Source organism: Moschus berezovskii, chromosome 21 (genome assembly GCF_049115385.1).
Source record: "Moschus berezovskii isolate FMDL1 chromosome 21, NW_MosBer_1.0, whole genome shotgun sequence".
Lineage (NCBI taxonomy): Eukaryota > Metazoa > Chordata > Mammalia > Artiodactyla > Moschidae > Moschus > Moschus berezovskii.
Genome location: NC_142480.1, coordinates 64,802,041 through 64,822,749, shown reverse-complemented (window position 1 = coordinate 64,822,749; position 20,709 = coordinate 64,802,041). Strand labels below are relative to the sequence as shown.

The window sequence follows — 20,709 nt, the reverse complement described above, 5'->3', positions numbered from 1 at the left end:
TCTGTTGTTTCATGTCTAGTTCTAACTGTTGCTTCCTGACCTGCATACAGGTTTCTCAAGAGGCAGGTCAGGTGGTCTGGGATTCCCATCTCTTTCAGAATTTTCCACAGTTTATTGTGATCCACACAGTCAAAGGCTTTGGCATAGGCAATGAAGCAAAAATAGATATTTTTCTGGAACTCTCTTGCTTTCTCCATGATCCAGCGGATACTGGCAACTTGATCTCTGGTGCCTCTGTCTTTTCTAAAACCTGCTTGAACATCTGGAAGTTCACGATTCACATATTGCTGAAGCCTAGCTTCTAGAATTTTGAGCATGACTTAACTAGCGTGTGAGATGAGTGCAATTGTGCGGTAGTTTGAGCATTCTTTGGCATTCCCTTTCTTTGGGATTGGAATGAAAACTGACCTTTTCCAGTCCTGTGGCCATTGCTGAGTTTTCCAAATTTGCTGGCATATTGAGTGCAGCACTTTCACAGCATCATCTTTCAGGATTTGAAATAGCTCAATTGGAATTCCATCACCTCCACTAGCTTTGTTCGTCGTGATGCTTTCTAAGGCCCACTTGACTTCACATTCCAAGATGTCTGGTTCCAGGTGAGTGATCACGCCATCGTGATTATCTTCATCATGAAGATCTTTTTTGTACAGTTCTTCTGTGTATTCTTGCCACCTCTTCTTAATATCTTCTGCTTCTGTTAGGTCCATACCATTTCTGTCCTTTATCGAGCCCATCTTTGCATGAAATGTTCCCTTGATATCTCTGCTGCTGCTGCTGCTGCTAAGTCGCTTCAGTCGTGTCCGACTCTGTGCGACCCCATAGACGGAAGCCCACCAGGCTCCCCCGCCCCTGGGATTCTCCAGGCAAGAACACTGGAGTGGGTTGCCATTTCCCTCTCCAACGTGTGAAAGTGAAAAGTGAAAGTAATTTTCTTGAAAAGATCTCTTGTTTTTCCTATTCTGTTGTTTTCCTCTATTTCTTTGCATTGATCACTAAGGAAGGCTTTCTTATCTCTCCTTGCTATTCTTTGGAACTCTGCATTCATATGCTTATATCTTTCCTTTCCTCTTTTGTTTTTTGCTTCTCTTCTTTTCACAGCTATTTCTAAGGCCTCCTCAGACAGCCATTTTGCTTTTTTGCATTTCTTTTCCATGGGGATGGTCTTGGTCCCTGTCTCTTGTACAATGTCATGAACCTCCGTCCAGAGTTCATCAGGCACTCTATCTATCAGATCTAGTCCCTTAAATCTATTTCTCACTTCCACTGTATAATCATAAGGGATTTGAATAGGTCATATCTGAATGGTCTAGAGGTTTTCCCTACTTTCTTCAATTTAAGTCTGAATTTGGCAATAAGCAGTTCATGATCTGACCCACAGTCAGGTCCTGGTCTTGTTTTTGCTAACTGTATTGAGCTTCTCCATCTTTGGCTGCAAAGAATATAATCAGATTTCGGTGTTGACCATCTGGTGATGTCCAAGTGTACAGTCTTCTCTTGTGTTGCTGGAAGAGGGTGTTTGCTATGACCAGTGCGTTTTCTTGACAAAACTCTATAGCCTTTGCCCTGCTTCATTCCATGCTCCAAGGCCAAATTTGCCTGTTACTCCAGGTGTTTCTTGACTTCCTACTTTTGCATTCCAGTCCCCTATAATGAAAAGGACATCTTTTTTGGGCATTAGTTCAAAAAGGTCTTGTGGGTCTTCATTGAACTGTTCAACTTCGGCTTCTTCAGCATTACTGGTTGGGGCATAGACATGGATTACTGTAATACTGAATGGTTTGCCTTGGAAACGAACAGAGATCATTCTGTCATTTTTAAGATTGCATCCAAGTACTGCATTTCGGACTCTTTTGTTGACCATGATGGCTACTCCATTTCTTCTAAGGGATTCCTGCCCACAGTAGTAGATATAATGGTCATCTGAGTTAAATTCACCCATTCCAGTCCATTTTAATTCACTGATTCCTAGAATGTCAACGTTCACTCTTGCCATCTCCTGTTTGACCACTTCCAATTTGCCTTGATTCACGGACCTAACATTCCAGGTTCCTATGCAATATTGCTCTTTACAGCATTGGACCTTGCTTCTATCACCAGTCACATCCACAACTGGGTATTGGTTTTGCTTTTGCTCCATCCCTTTATTCCTTCTAGAGTTACTTCTCCATTGATCTTCAGTAGCATACTGGGCACCTACCGACCTGGGGAATTCCTCATTCAGTATCCTGTAATTTTGCCTTTTGATACTGTTCATGGGGTTCTCAAGGCAAGTATACTGAAGTGGTTTGCCATTCCCTTCTCCAGTGGACCACATTCTGTCAGACCTCTCCACCATGACCCGTCCATCTTGGGTGGCCCCACACGGCATGGCTTAGTTTCATTGAGTTAGACAGGTCTGTGGTCCATATGATCAGATCAACTAGTTTTTCGTGATTATGATTTCAGTGTGTCTGCCCTCTAATGCCCCCTCCCAATACCTACCATCTTATTTGGGTTTCACCTAGTTGCTTTTAATCTTTATCTTTACTTTTTGTCAGTTTGATTACTATTTAATATGTGTCTCAGTGTGTTCCTCGTGGGTTTATCCTGCCTGGGACTCTCTGCTTCCTGGACTTGGTTGACTATTTCTTTTCCCATGTTAGGGAAGTTTTCAGCTCTTACCTCTTCAAATACTTTCTTGGGTCCTTTCTCTCTCTCTTCTCCTTCTGGGACCCCTATAATGCGAATGTTGGTACATTTAATGTTTTCTCAGAATATTCTTAGACTGTCTTCATTTTTTTTCATTCTTTTTTCTATATTTTGTTTTACAGCATTAATTTCCACCACTCTCTCTTCCAGGTCACTTATCTATTCTACCTGTGATTCTGCTGTTGATTCCTTCTAGTGTATTGTTCATCTCTGTTTGTTCTTTAGTTCTTCTAGGTCTTTGTTAAACATTTCTTGCATCTTCTCCATTCTTTTTCTGAGATCCTAAATCAACTGGATCAAATTGCCAACATCTGTTGGATCATTGGAAAAGCAAGAGAGTTCCAGAAAAACATCTGCTGCTGCTGCTGCTGCTAAGTCACTTCAGTCATGTCCGACTCTGTGTGACCCCATAGACGGAAGCCCACGAGGCTCCCCCGTCCCTGGGATTCTCCAGGCAAGAACACTGGAGTGGGTTGCCATTTCCTTCTCCAGAAAAACATCTACTTCTGCTTTATTGACTGCACCAAAGCCTTTGACTTGTAGATCACAACAAACTGTGGAAAATTCTTAAAAAGATGGGAATATCAGACCAACCTGACCTGCCTCCTGAGAAATCTGTATGCAGGTCAAGAAGCAACAGTTAGCACTGGACAGGGAACAACAGACTGGTTCCAAATAGGAAAAGGAGTATGTCAAGCAAGCTTATATATTGTCACTCTGATTATTTAACTTATATGCAGAGTGTATCATGTGAAATGCTGGGCTTGATGAAGCACAAGCTGGAATCAAGACTGCCAGGAGAAATATCAATAAACTCAGATACATAGATGACACCACCCTTATGTCAGAAAGCAAAGGAGAACTAAAGAGCCTCTTGATGAAAGTGAAAGAGGAGAGTGAAAAAGTTGGCTTAAAACTCAACATTCAGAAAACTAAGATCATGGCATCAGGTCCCTTTACTTTATGGCAAATAGACGGGGAAATGATGGAAACAGTGGCAGACTTTATTTTAGGGGGCTCCAAAATCACTGCAGATGGTGACTGCAGCCATGAAATTAAAAGACACTTGCTCCTTGGAAGGACAGTTATGACCAACCTAGACAGCATATTAAAAAGCAGAGACATTACTTTGCCAAAAAAGGTCCTTCTAGTTAATGCTATGGTTTTTCCAGTAGTCATGTATGGATGTGAGAGTTGGACTATAAAGAAAGCTGAGCACTGAAGAATTGATGTTTTTGAACTGTGGTGTTGGAGAAGGCCTTGAGAGTCCCCTGGACTGCAAGGAGATACAACCAGTCCATCCTAAAGGAGCTCAGTCCTGGATATTCATTGGAAGGACTGATGAAGCTGAAACGCCAATATTTTGGCCACCTGATGCGAAGAGCTGACTTACTGAAAAAGATCCTGATGCTGGGAAAGATCGAAGGCAAGAGGAGAAGGAGACAACAGAGGATAAGATGGTTGGATGGCATCACCGACTCGATGGACATGAGTTTGAGCAAGCTCTGGGAGTTGGTGATGGACAGGGATGCCTGGCATGTTGCAGTCCATGGGGTCGCAAAAAGTTGGACACGACTGAGTGACTGAACTGAAGTCATCTGCACTATTATTATTTTGAATTCTTTTTCTGGAATGTTGCCTATCTCCACTTCATTTAGTTGTTTTTCTGAGGTTTTATCTTGTTCTTTCATCTGGGAGATAATCATCTGCCTTTTCATTTTGATTAAATTTCTGTGGTGTGGTTTACATTTTGGAGCCTCTAGGATTGTAGCTCTTCTTGCCTCTTCTGTTTGTCCTCTGGTGGATGAGGCTGTTGGGAGGGACTGGTATGGGAAAAAACTGGGTCTTGTCCTGGTGGGCAGGGTCATGCTCAGTAACACTGTAATCTGCTTATGGGTGGGACTCCCTCCCTGTTAGCTGTTCGGCCTGAGGTGACTCAGCCCTGGAGTCTACAGGCTCTGTGGCAGGGTTAATAACCACTTCCAAGAGGGCTCGCTTGCCAAGGGGCACCTCCCAGAACTGCTGCTGCCAATGCCGCTGTCCCCACGGCAAGCCACTGCTGACCCACACCTCCACAGGAGACCCTCCACTGCTCATTATATGTTTTCAAGATCCCACATTGTATTTAGTTGCATTGAGCAGTCTCAGCTGCATGCCACAGGTTCTGGTAAATCCTCCTTTCATTTTTAATCTGTTACAAATATTTTCTAATTTTCCTTGTTATGGTTTCTCAGATACACCCATCATTTAAAAGTGGACATTTATTTTCCAAATACATGGAGTTTTTAAAGTATCCTTGATGCTAATTTCTCATTTTGATATTAGCTTCTCATTTAAATTCTTTCTTCCCTGCAATCACCTTCTGTGTTTTCTCAGTCTTTTAACCTTCTTGAGGTTTTCAATGGCTAAGTCTTTTGGTAACTGTCACATTACCCTTGAAAATGTGTGGGTTATTTTCAAATGTCTTTTAATATTGATTTCTAACATAAATGCGCAGTGATAAGAGAACAGACTCTGCATGATTTCAATACCTTTGACCATGAAACTTCTGCCCTTTGTTTTACGTCCCTGGATACGTTCCAGTGTCTCCTGGTTTGTGGTCGATGGCAACTTGAATAGAACTTGCACCCTGCGTTGTGTGAAAATTGTGTACATCTTAATAAAGTTGAATTGATTCACAGTACTTTTCAGGTTTACTATATCCTCCTACTTTCATGTCCAGTTATTCTATTGACTTTTGAGGGTTTGATTTTGAAATTCCAACTAAAGACCTTAATTTATCTACTTAAAAAATTGTAAAACATAGTAGAACTACATGTAACTTTGTTCTGCATTTTTCAATTCTTCTGTAAATGTGTTATAATAATATCATAATTTTAAAAATTAAGAAAAGTTTACCTGTTTTTGTTTAGTTTTTTAATGCTACTTCTAGAAAACTTGACCATATAAGTGTCTCATATTTCTATTTCTTTGGAACAGCATCATTGTTTTGCCAAAAGTTTTCAGTTTAGTCTCAGGTTCAGATTTGTGAACAAATTATATTATATAGTTATATATATATCTTCATTGTATACAAATTAACAATACAAATATTTATTAGAGAATTATCTAGTCTACTTTCAATATACATTAAAAGGGAAAAAAAGAAACAGCAGAGAAGAGCAATAGTATATACATCACGAAACTGAATTTGCTGACATCTGGACTTAAACGTGCCTTCCCAGGTGGTGCTAGTGGTAAAGAAACCGTCTGCCAACGCAGGAGATGCAAGAGGTACAGGTTCAATGGGAAGCTCTGTGTGACGGCAGTCTGGAGTTCCATTTGGGAAAAGGTCCCAGGCAGCGCGACTGCTCTGTGGGTAACACTTTGGACTGCTGCTTCTTGGGTCCCCGCTTACAATCCCCAGGCCACAAACGACAGGCCAACAACTTTGACCTGCTCCAGTTCTCCCATAAGAAGAAAGGTTTTGAGCACATATACTGTGAATTCATAATGGGAGGAATAAAAAATGCTCAGTTCAGTTACTCAGTTACATCTGACTCTTTGTGACCTCATGAACTGTAGCACGTCAGACTTCCCTGTCCATCACCAACTCCTGGAGCTTGCTCAAACTCATGTCCATTGAGTTGGTCATGCCATCCAACCATCTCATCCTCTGTCATCCCCTTCTCCTCTCCTGCCTTCAATCTTTCCAAGCATCAGGTCTTTTCTAATGAGTCAATTCTTCACATCACGTGGCCAAAGTATTGGAGCTTCAGCTTCAATATTAGTCTTGCCAATGAATGATTCAGGACTTACTGCCTTTTGAATTGAATGGTTTGATCTCCTTGCAGTCCAAGGGACTCTCAAGAGTCTTCTCCAACAACACAGTTCAAAAATATCAGTTCTTTAGCACTCAGCTTTCTTTATGGTGCAACTCTCACATCCATACATGACTATTGGAAAAACCATAAATTTGACTAGATGGACCTTTGCTGGCAAAGTAATGTCTCTGCTTTTTAATATGCTGTCTAGGTTGGTCATAACTTTCCTTCCAAGGAACAAGAGTCTTTTAATTTCATGGCTACAACCACCATCCGCAGTGATTTTGGAGCCCAAGAAAATAGTCTGTCACTGTTTCCATTATTTCCCCATCTATTTGCCATGAAGTGCTGGGACCAGATGCCATAACTTTAGTTTTTTGAAGGCTGAGTTTAAAGCAAACTTTTTCAGTCTCCTCTTTCACATTCATCAAGAGGCTCTTCAGTTCCTCTTCGCTTTCAGCCATAAGTGTGATATCATCTGCCTATCTGAGGGTATTGACATTTCTCCTGGCAATCTTGATTCCAGCCCGTGCTTCATCCAGCCCAGTGTTTCTCATGATGTACTCTGCATATAAGTGAAATAAGCAGGGTGACAATATACAGCCTTGTCGTACTCCTTTTCCTGATTTGGAACCAGTCTGTTGTTCCATGTCTAATGCTAACTGTTGCTTCTTGACCTGCATACAGATTTCTCAGGAGGCAGGTCAGGTGGTCTGGTATTCCCATCTTTTTAAGAATTTTCCACTGTTTGTTGTGATCCACACAGTCAAAGGCTTTGGCATAGTCAATGAAGCAGAAGTAGATGTTTTTCTGGAATTCTCTTGCTTTTTCTATGATCCAACGGATGTTGGCAATTTGATCTCTGGTTCCTCTGCCTTGTCTAAACCCAGCTTGGACATCTGGAAGTTCTCGGTTCACATACTGCTGAAGCCTCGCTTGGAGAATTTTCCAAAGTTGCTCTCTCCTCAATAATTATCAAGCACATTGAACTTGACCATTTCCCTCAAAAAATTCTCTTACAACTTTGAGAACAGGCTGGAGGTTCAGGAATTGAGCTATTTCCAACTATTAATTAAATGAAGACCTTAAACCTGTGCTAATCAAAGTATTATACACAAAACATCAATAAAGTGCTCTCCTGGTTTACAGCCAATAAGAATTTCCCATGAGGACAAGAACATGGCAATGATCTTCCCAAGCTGTAGGCCGGCAAGAGGGTTGATCTCTACAAGCTTTTGGAAAAAGTCTGGCATTTTTCAAAATTTTAAAAATGCTCTTACCCACATTCTCAATTTTTGCAAATCTTCCTAAGTGAAGAAAATAGCTGACAATAAGAAAACTATTAGGCAAAAAACATTCAGTATAGTATTATTTATAGTAATAAAAAATTAGAAACAATCCAAATATCTAACCAAAAGGAATAGCCAGATAAATGAGAGTCTCTACCAGATGAAATGTCATGTATCCACTGAAGGTGATGCACATAAGGGATCTACAGTCATACAGAAAATGGTTCATATAATATTAAGTAAGAGAAAGCAGTATGCAAAACTATACATAAATAAGACTGTATCTATACTAGAAACAATAAAAACAAAAAATGAATGTTCAGATCAGCAACTTGGAAAAGAGTATACCAAAATTGCTCAGTGGGATTGTTTGGATGATTAATTTTAGTTCTTTTTTCCTTTACTTTTATATGTTTTTAAATTTTTCAGTTTGCGCATGTGCTATTTTATAGTGGAAAAAAGTATAAAAGACTAAACCTCGATTGTCAGTTTTGTCCTTTTCCTTTCTGTGACCCCTTCCTGCCCCTGGGAATGATGGCGCAGTGTGCTTACCTGACAAGTTGAGAAGTCCACTTGAAAGGACTGATACCAGGAGGTTTACATGAGAAACAAGGTATTCAGAACCCAAGAAATATCCCCATTATTATAATGATAACAAGAAAATAATTTTCATGGTAACCTTCACTCAACCTGGGTCCCCAGTTCTGGCAAGAAGGGCTGGCATAGACCTTACCTTTTCCAGCTGAGATGTGCTCTCGTCACAAGCTTCTCGGAGCAGATGCTGGGCTCTGCTGATGTCTCCTCGCCTGTATGCAGCATGAATGCCTTCCGTCCTGGGGCTCTGCACTGTGGGCTCACTGCCTGGCATGGAGAGTTTGCTGCCCATGTCGCCGGCACCTGGGTGAACAGAGGCACACACACAACATCACCTCCACCGCCAGTGCTGCTTATGGGAACCACCAGAGAGGATGTGCTTTAGCCAGAGAGGGCTGCTCTGAAATGCTGCCAGTGGTACCCACCGCAGCCAACTTCAGCACCTGCCCCTTGCAGAGGCACTTCCTGCCAGAGGTGAAGGCGTGGGGAGGCTGGAAGATTCTGGAGTGAGACAATGCCTGGAGAGCGGGTCCAGGTCCCCCAGGGCAGCTGCCTGGCAGGTTGACCTCACCAACAGCAACCCAAACTGCCCCACTGCTATGTCCTTCAGAGGGACACGGTATCCCGTGGAGGAAGAAAGGCAAGTCAAAACCTGAGCATGTGGAAATATAGACCCTCTCTGTCTGGAAAACGCCACAGAGGCATGGGAGTTAGAATGGCAGCCCTCACTCCATACTTGCTGGGTCTGAAGACACAGACGTGAAAGCAGTCAGCCCTTAGAGCTCCAACTCTAGAATGGCTTCATAATTAGCAGTCTGTAGATCACAGAAGGCTTCAGAGACTTCCTGCACATCCTAAAGTTGCACAGTAAATTGTGTATGTGTGTGTGTGTGCGCGCGTGTGCACATTTCTCTGGGAAGAAAATTTAAGGCTTCTACTATATTTGCAAATGTGTTAATGAACCAGAGTTTAAAGTTCTGTCTCTATCATAGGAAAGACTGCAATGAATGAGTAGTTACATTTTGACTGTGTTAAGTGGCAGCAGAAATGGGGACAGAATTCGATAATCATTCTTGGCCAAGTTCACACAGCTTGTAACAGGCAAACCGTGACTGATGTTTGGTTCACCAGCTCTTAGGCTAAGGTTAACCCCACTCCATCTCTTTGAAGAGATGAAAATTTTCATCTAAAAATGTAAATTATGAGGAAGGTTGCCTCCCAAACATTCACATCACAAAAGCAAATCACATTACAGCAGCTAACATTCTGAAAAAAGTTTATTTCAAAATTTATTTACAATAGGATAAAAATTACATGCTTAGAAATAAATATTTTAAATGATTGGATAAGATCTATACCCTGAAAACTATAAACATTGCTGAGAGAAGTTAAATAAGACCTATACAAATGGAAAGACATCTCATGTTCATGGATTAAAACAATCAATATTATTAAGTCTCAATTTACTCCAATTTTATCTATAGATTCAATGTAATCCCAACCATAATTCCAATAGGATTTGAGGGGGATAAAATTGACAACTTGATCCTCAAATTTGTTCAAACATTCAAAAGATTTCCCCAAACAATCTTGAAAAATAAGAGTTGGAGGATCTACACTACTTGATTTCAAGTTTATTATAAAACTATAATAATAATGAAAGCAGTGTGCTAGTAGTATATACAAATCTATCTGTGGAACAGAATAGCTTCTCAACTTTCTGTTGGGAAATAGACTCATGCTTGTACATCCAATTAATTTTTGATAAGGGTGCCAACACAATGAGAAAAGCAAACATTTTCCCAATAAATCGTGCTGGGACAACTGGACATCATTGAATAAAAAGGGACTCTGATTCCTACTTCTCACCACACACAAAAATTACTGTGAAATGGATCATGGATTTAAACATAAAGGTTAAAACCGTAGTGCTTCTAGCAAAAAAATATCAATATCACAGGAGGACATTTTTATGACTTGAGAGTAGGCAAAGCTTTCTTAGATGGGACACAGAAAGTAATAAACATGAAAGGAAAAATTATAAATTAGACTTCAACAAAACTTAAAACTTATGATCATCAGAAGGTTGATCTACCATTTAAAAACTATTTACCATTTGACAATGAGCAGGCAAGTTACATACTGAAAGAAAATATTTGCAAAACATACACCCAAAAAACGAATGGTATTCAGAAAACAGGAAGAACTCCTATAACTTGGTAATAAAGGACAAACAATCCAGTTAAAAACAAGCAAATATTTGAATAGCAGAAGAGATTCAAAAAGCTCAATATCATTAGTCATCAGGGAAATGAAAATTAAACACCACTACAATCCCACAAAAGTCAGTAAAATTTAAAAAGACTGACAACACTTGGTGAGGATATGGAGAAACCAGAACACTCATACCTTATTAGTTGCGTCTAAAATTGTACCACCACTTTGGAAACAAGTCTAGTGGTTTCTTACGAAACTAAGCACACACCTATCCTATGACTCCCTTATTCTATTCTTAGGTATTTACCCAAGAAAATATGTCTAAAAATATATCCAATAATGTTTATATTAAATGCCATTCATGGTATTTTCAAACTGTAAGTAGTAAAGGTGTCCATCAAAAGGAGTTGAATAAATAACTCCCATAGTATAGTGACTACTCAGCAATCAAAAGGATCAGTTTTGCTGATCCATGAAATGATTGATGGTAATTTAAAAACACACTGCTGAATGAAAGAATGACTTCATAAAATGATCCCATTTGTATGCTGTTCTGATCTACGGTGGGAAAAAAACAGAATAGTGGTTCCTGAGGGTGGGCATGAAGTTTACCAGAAAAGGGGCATGAGGAAATTGTTTGGGCATGGTTCTACATCTTGATGACATTTTCAGTATACACGTGTTGTTTTTTGTCAAAACATATCAAATAATCCAATGAAGATATGTACATTTTTTATATAAATTTTATCTGAAAATTATAAACAATATTAAACTATATTGAATAAAATGAACACTAAAGTATTTGAGGGTGAAAAGTGCAGATATTTCCAACTTAATTTGAGATGCATTAATAATAACAGATTGATAGATGGACAGAAGAACAGATGGATAGAAATGAGAGTAATTTCAGAAAGTGTTAATGGTAGAATTTAGGTGGTGGGTATATGGACATACATGGTTCATTTCTTTCAGTTTTACTGTATGTTCAAAACTTTTCACAACAAAATCTTGGGAGAAGTAAATCAGAATAACATACCCTAAATGCAAGGCCTGCCATATGGCATACTGAACAAGTTCCACCACCAGCGCAGAAAAATTCTGCTTGGGGAGAAAGGGAAAGACAAACTGCTTACAGTAAAGGTCCTTGATACCATTCAGAGTCTTTGTAGCTCACTCTAAGCCATGACTATTTCCAAGGCAACCATTCTGAAAACCCACGTTAAGTGGATTTCAGGAGCATCACTCACAATCTGCACCCTTCCTGAAACATGAATGCAAGATTGCTGTGTTTAAATGGAGTTTACTGGGGTTTTGGCTGTGTGTTTTTATTTATTTATTTTTCCTTTATTATTTTTTTAATTTATTTTAATTGGAGGCTAATTACTTTACATTACTGTATTGGTTTTGCTGTGTGTTTTTAGAAAGAGGAGTCAGGGACGGGTATAGTGTGTAAGAGGTTATACATTAGGCAGCTTCACAGGTGGCGCTAGTGGCACAGAACCTGCCTGCCAGAGCAGGAGACACAAGAGACGCAGGATATTGGGAAGATTCCCTGGAAAAGCAAATGGCACCCCACTCCAGTATTCTTGCTTGGACAGAAAAGCCTGGTGGGCTACAGTCCATGGGGCCACCAAGAGTCAGACGTGGCTGAACACACACACTTCAAGGCAGCTTCACGTCTCAACACACACTAACAATCCTCATTAACTATTATTTTTATATATTTGTATTTACCTTTTATTTACCATTTCTTATTTCTCTCATTTATCTCTTTTAATTGTAATTACCATCTTATGTCATTTCTTTTTATTTTTAATTGGAAATACTTGCTTTACAATATCGTGCTGTTTTCTGCCATGTAACAATGTGAATCAGTAATAACTGAATACACACACACACACACACACACACACACACACACACACACACGTACCTCCCCTCCCTCTTAGTCCTCCCTCCCGCCCACCCCTCTAGGTCATCACAGAGTGCCAGGCTTGGCTCCCTGTGTTATATAGCATCTTCCCACTAGCCATCTATTTGAGAAAGTAGCACTGATGTACACTACCATGTAAAATAGAATCCTCGTTAATTATTAATAGTCAGAGATCCTGAGACATTTGAGCGCCACAGGCAGGGAAAAGGAGGGAAGCCACTGGACGGAGAAGGTTTTGGCGGGGCAAGAAGAAGGCAGAATACACGGCAGCATCATTCATCAGAAGGGGCACTTAGTCACGTCATTGTTCATCTTCCAGAATCAAGCAAATATCCCCCTTATCTCCATAAAAGACAGGTGTGTGCAAAGGTATAAAGTAACTTCTTCTCTTCAGATTAGGAATAAAGTACCCTCTTCTGTTCACCTTAGGAACATAAATAGAAACTTCACCTTTACACCCAAGTTAAGCAACACTGTGAAGGCGGAACCTAGGACATGGGACACACATGAAATTACAAGGGTGGTTTTACTTTAACTTGTTAAATAATGCAATGTATGTGGAATAAACGACATAATTAGAAACATTCTGCTCAGTTCTGTTTACATATATATTTGTTTTTAATCCTGTGGTTTTCTCAGTTTGAATCTGATTTTCTTAAGTTACATGGACAACACATGTCCGCTGTCGCTGACACAAGAGCGGGGGGTTCTGGTCCAAACAAACTGTTGGAAGGACGTCATGGGAATATATCAATTAATGCATATGCATTTGATTTAATCTGCCAACTTCATTTAATTTCCCAAAATTGTAAAGAAAAGGGTTAACATTTATTTAAATTGAAAAAGACCAAAATGCTAATGATAAGTATTAATGATGGGCTGAGGGGAATTAGATAGGATTAGAAAAGATTTTTCTTTATTTCCTGAAGTCTCTGTAATGGAATTATATGACTTGATTTAAAATTTTAAAGAAATCAAATAAGTAATAAAAGAACACATTTTCATTGAAAAACAATTAAATAGTACAGAGATGCATCACATAAGGCAGAAACCCTCTTCCCCACCATGAATCTTCTTTTGTTAAAGGTAAATATATGTACTTTAATAGCAATTTTATTTTTACAAAGATACTACTAGAGTTTTATATTGAGAATTGGTGACCTTTGATTTAAACTTAGAGCAAGATAATTTATTTATACTATTTGAGATTATTTGATTATTTTTGCCTATTAATCAAACATTTCCATAACTATATTCTTTAATACAGTAAAACATCACAGTTCTAAATATTTTATTCATACAGATTTAAAATTCATACTCAAAATACAACCCCAAACATATTCTATTTCAATACAATATTCATGTAGCAGAGAAGTAACTAAAACTAGTAGGACATTAATAGTAGAACATTAGAATGATTCAGGGTCAAAATTTTTTTAAATCCTTTTTGTTCTCTATTACAATGGGTGTAGTAATTTTCCTAGATAACAATGAAAGTTCCATACATATATCAACAGGTATCCTACTTGCTTTTAAGATAAAGTTAATATGCTTAACAAAGAAGATAACTTAAAAAAAAAAGAAGGGGAGGCCATTAGCATAGTTTTTATTTTTAAGGTTTGATTATTGTTCCTTTTTTGGGGGGAAAGGGACAATCAGAAGTAATCAGAATTAGGAACTAGTGAGGGGAAGCTATAAATGTAGTGGATAACTAGCATTATGGATTTAGCACATGGACTTACTTGAGAATGCAAGAAATATTTCCAATAAGCAGTGACGATGTTAAGTGAACACACTTCTGGTGGGTGATAAATGTTAGTATCTATAAGGCCCGGTATTTAAATATGCTGGACATGGGCATAAATGAAAGTTCATTATGTGAAAAAGTATTTGTTAAAAATATTTTAAAACATATGAAACCAGAACATGATTTAGCCTTTGGTAGTCACTTTCAAGTTAATAACCTATTTACAAAAAAAAATACTTTCAGTAACACTGAATGTTTTACATATTCTGACATTTATAGGATAAATGTTTTTAGCAATAACTCAACCTCTAAATGTTATTTCTGTAATTCAGGCTTTAGAAAAATAAATGGTTTTGACTATAGGAAAATAACAGGAATCATTCTTCTCTTTTATTTTGGGAAAGCAATGGAATGGGATTTCACAATGTGACAGAATGATGTCTGGCGACACAAGCCGCGCTACCGACGTTGACGGTTCTTTGTGGCCCTCCCCGTCTTAGCCCTCCTTTGTCTGCCGGTTCTGAATCTGTGCTGTCTTTACATCCTAACGAGGTAGTCTTACCTTTCCTTCTAGAACAGTATTTGTTAAATCATTCCTCCTGACCCACAGTCAGACTGAAATTCTCTCGTTACTGCTTTTTAGTTTTCTGTGAGTCTAGGACAATGGAGAGGCAGTATGAAAGTGACTTTAATTCTATCAGTTCTAAGTTTGTCTCTGACATATATATATATTTATAATACTACTGTTTAATTCTCTCATCCCCATCAAGGAAAGCATGCATGACAGAAGATAAATGTTCTTTCTTGATTCAGAAATCTCTGGCATCCCCTGTGCATCCTAGAAAAGACACTAACATTTATGTGAATACATGTTTAAAAAAAAAATTACATTCCCCTGCATCAGTGGAGTAGCAAAAAGTAAAAATATATCTAACAACCCAGAGCTCACTGCAGAATAAAGAGTAAATTCTAGGCTGCGACTGACCTGGTCATAATTGTTTAGTGGCCTTCCTGCGCCACTGTCCATAGAATCCCTGTATGGCCAAATCCTGGGGTCAGGGGCTGTCCCTCCCTGGAGTGGACACCCTCCTGGCACAGCGGGGCCCGGTCCACTGCAGTCCTGGGCCCACCAGCCTTCAGTGAGAAGGATGCTTCTTTCTTTGCCAGCTGTCCCTCTAGGGTTTTAGCCTCAGCAGCACTTTTCATCTCTGGGTCGCATTACAGTGAAATCCAACCCTTTACTTCTTCAGGGAAGAGGCAGAGGTTGGGCGTGTGGAGGGCGACATGACCCCCAGGGTGACCTCAGCAGTAATTCCTCACCGACTTCAGATGGCTGGGGCTCAGCTTCATCAAGCTGGGCCATCAGACCAGCGTCAGAAACGAAAGCAAAGACAGAGGTGGCCTTGGCCAGAGGCATGGCTCACGGCTCACACGGAGCAGATCTCCAGCCATGCAGGCGGTACGTTTGTCACACCAGCAAAGCCTCCCAGCACTGATACGAAACTTCTCTGTGTATATTTTCACCAAATCCCTGAAATGAATTTTCGCTAATAAAAGGGGCATGGGCGGTTATACCAACGAGCAGGCTGGACAGAGAGAAATCACACGTTTAACAGTGTGATTATCTTTAGAAATAAAAGACACAACTATTCATAAGACATCATGTTATGTCTACCTGATATAGTGAAAAATTTCACAAGCTCTAACATTTACTGCTGGCCGGAGTATGGTGGAATTGGTACCTTTGTCACGGGAAGCCTTACTGAGACAGGCTGGGACCTGGGACCCTTTCCTGTAGTTCTGCAATGCTTGCACCTAGACCAATGTCTCTTGGAGCTACAAAATACAAAGAAAATAAAGAGGCTAAAAGTACCTGTGCGCATGCCACACTTAGGGCAAATTATGGACAAAAAGATACAAAAAGACCAAAAAAAAACAACTGCCACTTCTGAAGAACAGGGAGTAAAAGCAGTGTAGTGTGCATGCCCCTTGCACACACCACCAGGGAAGCAGTGGGCAAAATAAACTAAGCCACCCCTCCAGTCTGATCCCTGGACACACCCCCACCTTCACCCCATGAAAAGAACCAGCTCCCTCCTCACCCCTTCCCCCTCTCACCCCAGGGAGCAGAGCAAGCAAGGGAAACTCTTGTCTGTTCTCATTGCCCCCCGCCCCGAATTGCAGCAGGGGTCCCACGAAGCCTTGCCTGAACTTCTTGTCTGGCTTCTGATCAATCTCTGTTGGTTAAGGAAGTCAAGAACCCTAGTCGGTATCAACAGCAATACTGTGAGTAGGTGCCGTGGCCATGGTCTAATAGATGAGGGAGTCCAGGAGGAAGACACTCACGGTGACAGGCCGGCAAGCAGCAGGGGCGAGCGTGATGGAGAGCTCTGTGGCCCTGGGGCCCACAGAAACCCCACCACTTTCCTTTCCACCTTCATACTTGAGACAGGCTGCATGCTTTGTCCCCCTGGAGTTCATGCTTTCGTCCTGATGCCTACTTGCTTTTAAGATAAAGTTAATATGCTGGAGAAGACTCTTGAGAGTCCCTTGGACTGCAAGGAGATCCAACCAGTCCATTCTAGAGGAGATCAATCCTGGGTGTTCATTGGAAGGACTTATGCTAAAGCTGAAACTCCAATACTTTGGCCACCTCATGCGACGAGTTGACTCACTGGAAAAGACTCTGATGCTGGGAGCGATTGGGGGTAGGAGGAGACGGGGACGACAGAGAATGAGGTGGCTGGATGGCATCACCGACTCGATGGACATGAGTTTGAGTGAACTCCGGGAGTTGGTGATGGACAGGGAGGCCTGGCGTGCTGTGGTTCATGGGGTCGCTAAGAGTCAGACACGACTGAGCGACTGAACTGAACTGAACTGAACTGAATATGCTTAACAAAGAAGATAACTTTAAAAAAAAAAGTTATCTTTTTTTAAGCAGGTGGGTCTCTGGGAAGTGACAGGCTCATCACTTGGTGTTATGGGTGTTATGAGCTGGCATTATGGATTAGTGCCCTCCCAGAAGAGACAGATAACTCAGTCCTCTCTCCCACATAAGGACATGGTGAGAAGGTGGCGTCTACAACCAGGAGTTGGGTCCTCGCTGAGAACAGAACCTGCCATAGCTCATCCTGGACTTCCCGACCCCTGGAGTGAGAAAGAAATGTCTGCTGTTTAAGGCACCCAGCCCTTGGCAACTTTATAGCAGCCTGAGCCAACTAAAGTAGTAGTAGCGTTAGCCGCTCAATAGTGTCCAACTCTTTGCGGCCCCATGGACTGTAGCCTGCCAGGCTCCTCTGTCCATGGAATTCTCCAGGCAAGAATACTGGAGTAGGTTGCCATTACCTTTTCTAGGAGATCTTCTTGACCCAGGTATTAAACCCAGGTCTCCTGCATTGCAGGCAGATTCTTTATCATCTGAGCCAGCTGGCCCAGTAGGACTTCAGGATACTTTAAAATGAGGAACTACCATGGAACCATTAAAACTGATTACATGGAAAACTAAGTAAAAAAAAAAATTACTTATAGGATATTAAGCTAAAAGAGTAGAATATGGAGCAGACAGGAAAAAACGGGAAAATATATAACACAGAAAACAGGTTGGAATCAGTTGAAAATACACAGTGAAAGTGAATGAGTTTATTCCAGGCTTGTAGATGATGTTTTATTAAAATGTTTGGGGATAAAAGGGAGATTTCTAAAGAGCACAGGCTATTATTTTTGTTTATAAAAATTTAGTCTGTGTTTTCCAAAATCTTTTCCTCTTTCTCATCAAGTTTGTACTGATTTTGAAATTAAGAAAAGGAAAATGATAACAAAGATAAAATGGATCCAACACAAAGTTAACTCCTTTCAGATTTCATGAATTAGTTCTTTGACGGTATTATTTAAATTAAAGCAGCTCTTGGGTACACCACATCCTGACACAGTTGCCCTGGGAATAAAGAGAACAAGAATATTTTCTGGGACAATAATCGGCAAAGGTGTCATGGACTTTAAAAGAGGAAATAAAATGATCTGTGATAACATTTAGTAGATCAGTAACTGATACCGATTATTAAGAACTGCTAGATGCTATAAGAAATACTCTAGGTACATCCGCCTTCCTCCCAGCACCCAGGCAAGACAGGGGTTCTTATCACCACTTTTCACCAGGTGACCAGTGCTCTGAGTGATTAGAGAAAGCGCCTCCACCCAGCTTCTAAGAGCAGATAGGGACTTGAACACTTGGCCCTGTCATCAAAGTCCGACTCCTCACTTCACAGGCTGAGTGCACCCAACCAAACGTGGGGCAATTGCTCAGAACAAAATGTGCTGGGGAAACATGTGGGAACTAAAAGGTAAAATGACTGTCTTGTTGTTACTCTTGAGTCACTCACTTGTGTCAGACTCTTTGTGACCTCATGGACTGCAGCACACCAGGGTTCCCTGTCCTCCAGTATCTCCCTGAGTTTGCGGAAACTCACGTCCACAGAGTCAGTGATGCCATCCAACCATCTCATCCTCTGTTGCCCTCTCTCCTCCTGCCCTCAATCTTTCCCAGCATCAGGGTCTTTTCCAGTGAGCCAGCTCTTCATATCAGGTGGCCAAAGTGTTGGCGCTTCAGCTTCAGCATCAGTCCTTCCAATGAATATTCAGGGTTGATTTCCTTAAGGATTGATTGGTTTGATCTCTTTGTTGTTCAAGGGACTTTCAAGAGTCTTCTCCAACACCACAATTCGAAAGCATCAGTTTTTTGGCACTCAGCCTTCTTCACAGTGCAACTCTCACATCCATACATGACTACCGGAAAAGCCATAGCTTTGACTAGATGGACCACTGTAGACAAAGTGATGTCTCTGCTTTTAAATACACTGTCTAGGTGTCTCATAACTTTACTTCCAAGGAACAAGCATCTTTTAATTTCATGGCTGCAGTCACCATCCACAGTGATTTTGGAGCCAAAGAAAATAAAATCTACCACTGTTTTCATTTTTTCCCCATCTAATTGCCATGAAGTGATAGGACTAGATGCCATGATCTTCGTTCTTTGAATGTTGATATTTAATCCAGTTTTTTCATCCTCCTCTTTCATCTTCATCAAGAAGTTCTTTAGTTCCTCTTCGCTTTCTGTCATTAGGGTGGTGTCATCTGCATATCCGAGGTTGTTGATATTTCCCCTGACTATCTTGATTCCAGCTTGTGATTCATCCATCCTGATATTTTGGTGATATACTCCACATAGAAGTTAAATAGTGACAATATATAGCCTTGATGACCTCCGTTTTCAATTTTGCACCAGCCCATTGTCCCATGTGCAGTTCTAATTGTGGCTTCTTGGCCCGCATACAGGTTTCTCAGGAGACAGGTCAGGTGGTCTGGCACGCCCATCTCTTTCAGAATTTTCCAGTTTGTCACGATCCACACAGTCAGTGGCTTTGGTGCAGTCAGTGAAGCAGAAGTAGATTTGTTCTGGAATTCCTTTGCTTTCTTCATAAGCCAACAAATGCTGGCAATTTGATCTCTGGCTCCTCTGCCTTTCCTAAGTTCAGCTTCTACATCTGGGAGTTCTCTGCTCATGTACAGCTGAAGCCTAGCTTGAAGAATTTTGAGCATTACCTTGCTAGCATGTTAAATGAGCTCAGTTGTAACGTAGTTTGAACATTCTTTGGCATTGACCTTCTTTGGGATTGGGCTTTCCTGGTAGCTCAGACGGTTAAGGGTCTGCCTACAATGCAGGAGATCCAGGTTCGATACCTGGGTCGGAAAGATCCCCTGGAGAAGGAAATGGCAACCCACTCCAGTACTCTTGCCTGGAAAATCCCATGGACCGAGCAGCCTGGTGGGCTACCGTCCCTGGGGTTGCAAAGAGTCAGACACAACTAAGCGACTTCACTTTCACTTTCTTTGGGATTGGAATAAAAACACATTTTCCAGTCCTGTGGCCACTGCTGAATTTTCCAAATTTGCTGACATACTGAGCACAGGACTTTAACAACATCATCTTTTAAGATTTTTAAATAGTGGAGCTAGAATTCCATCACCTCCATTAGCTTTGTCCGTAGTAATGCCTCCTAAGGCCCACCTGACTTTACGCTCCAGGATGTCTGGCTCCATGTGAACGACCACACCATCATGGATCGTTGTTGCTCAGTCACTCAGTCGTGTCTGACTCTTTTTGACCCCATGAACTATGCATGCCAGGCCTCCCTGTCCCTCACCATCTCCCAGAGCATGCTCACTCTCATGTCCATCGAGTCAGTGATGCCATCCAACCATCTCATCCTCTGTCCTCCCTTTCCTCTACTTCCTTCAATCTTTCCCAGCATCAGGGTCCTTTCTAATGACTCAGCTGTTCATATCAGGTGGCCAGGTATTGGAGCTTCAGCTTCAGCATCAGTCCTTCCAATGAATATTCAGGGTTGATTTCCTTTAGGATTGACTGGTTTGATCTCC

General features: G+C 40.9%; 1 protein-coding gene across 2 annotated transcripts in view; it reads right to left on the bottom strand.

Annotated features, from left to right (window-relative positions):
• Nucleotides 1-20,709, bottom strand: part of LRRK1 (leucine rich repeat kinase 1) — a 146,541-nt gene that overhangs the window by 96,830 nt on the left and 29,002 nt on the right. For both annotated transcript variants that reach the window (XM_055417677.2, XM_055417681.2), the window contains exon 3: nt 8,514-8,677. In XM_055417677.2, coding sequence (XP_055273652.1) covers nt 8,514-8,677 — 164 coding nt within the window. The remainder of the gene's footprint in view (nt 1-8,513; nt 8,678-20,709) is intronic.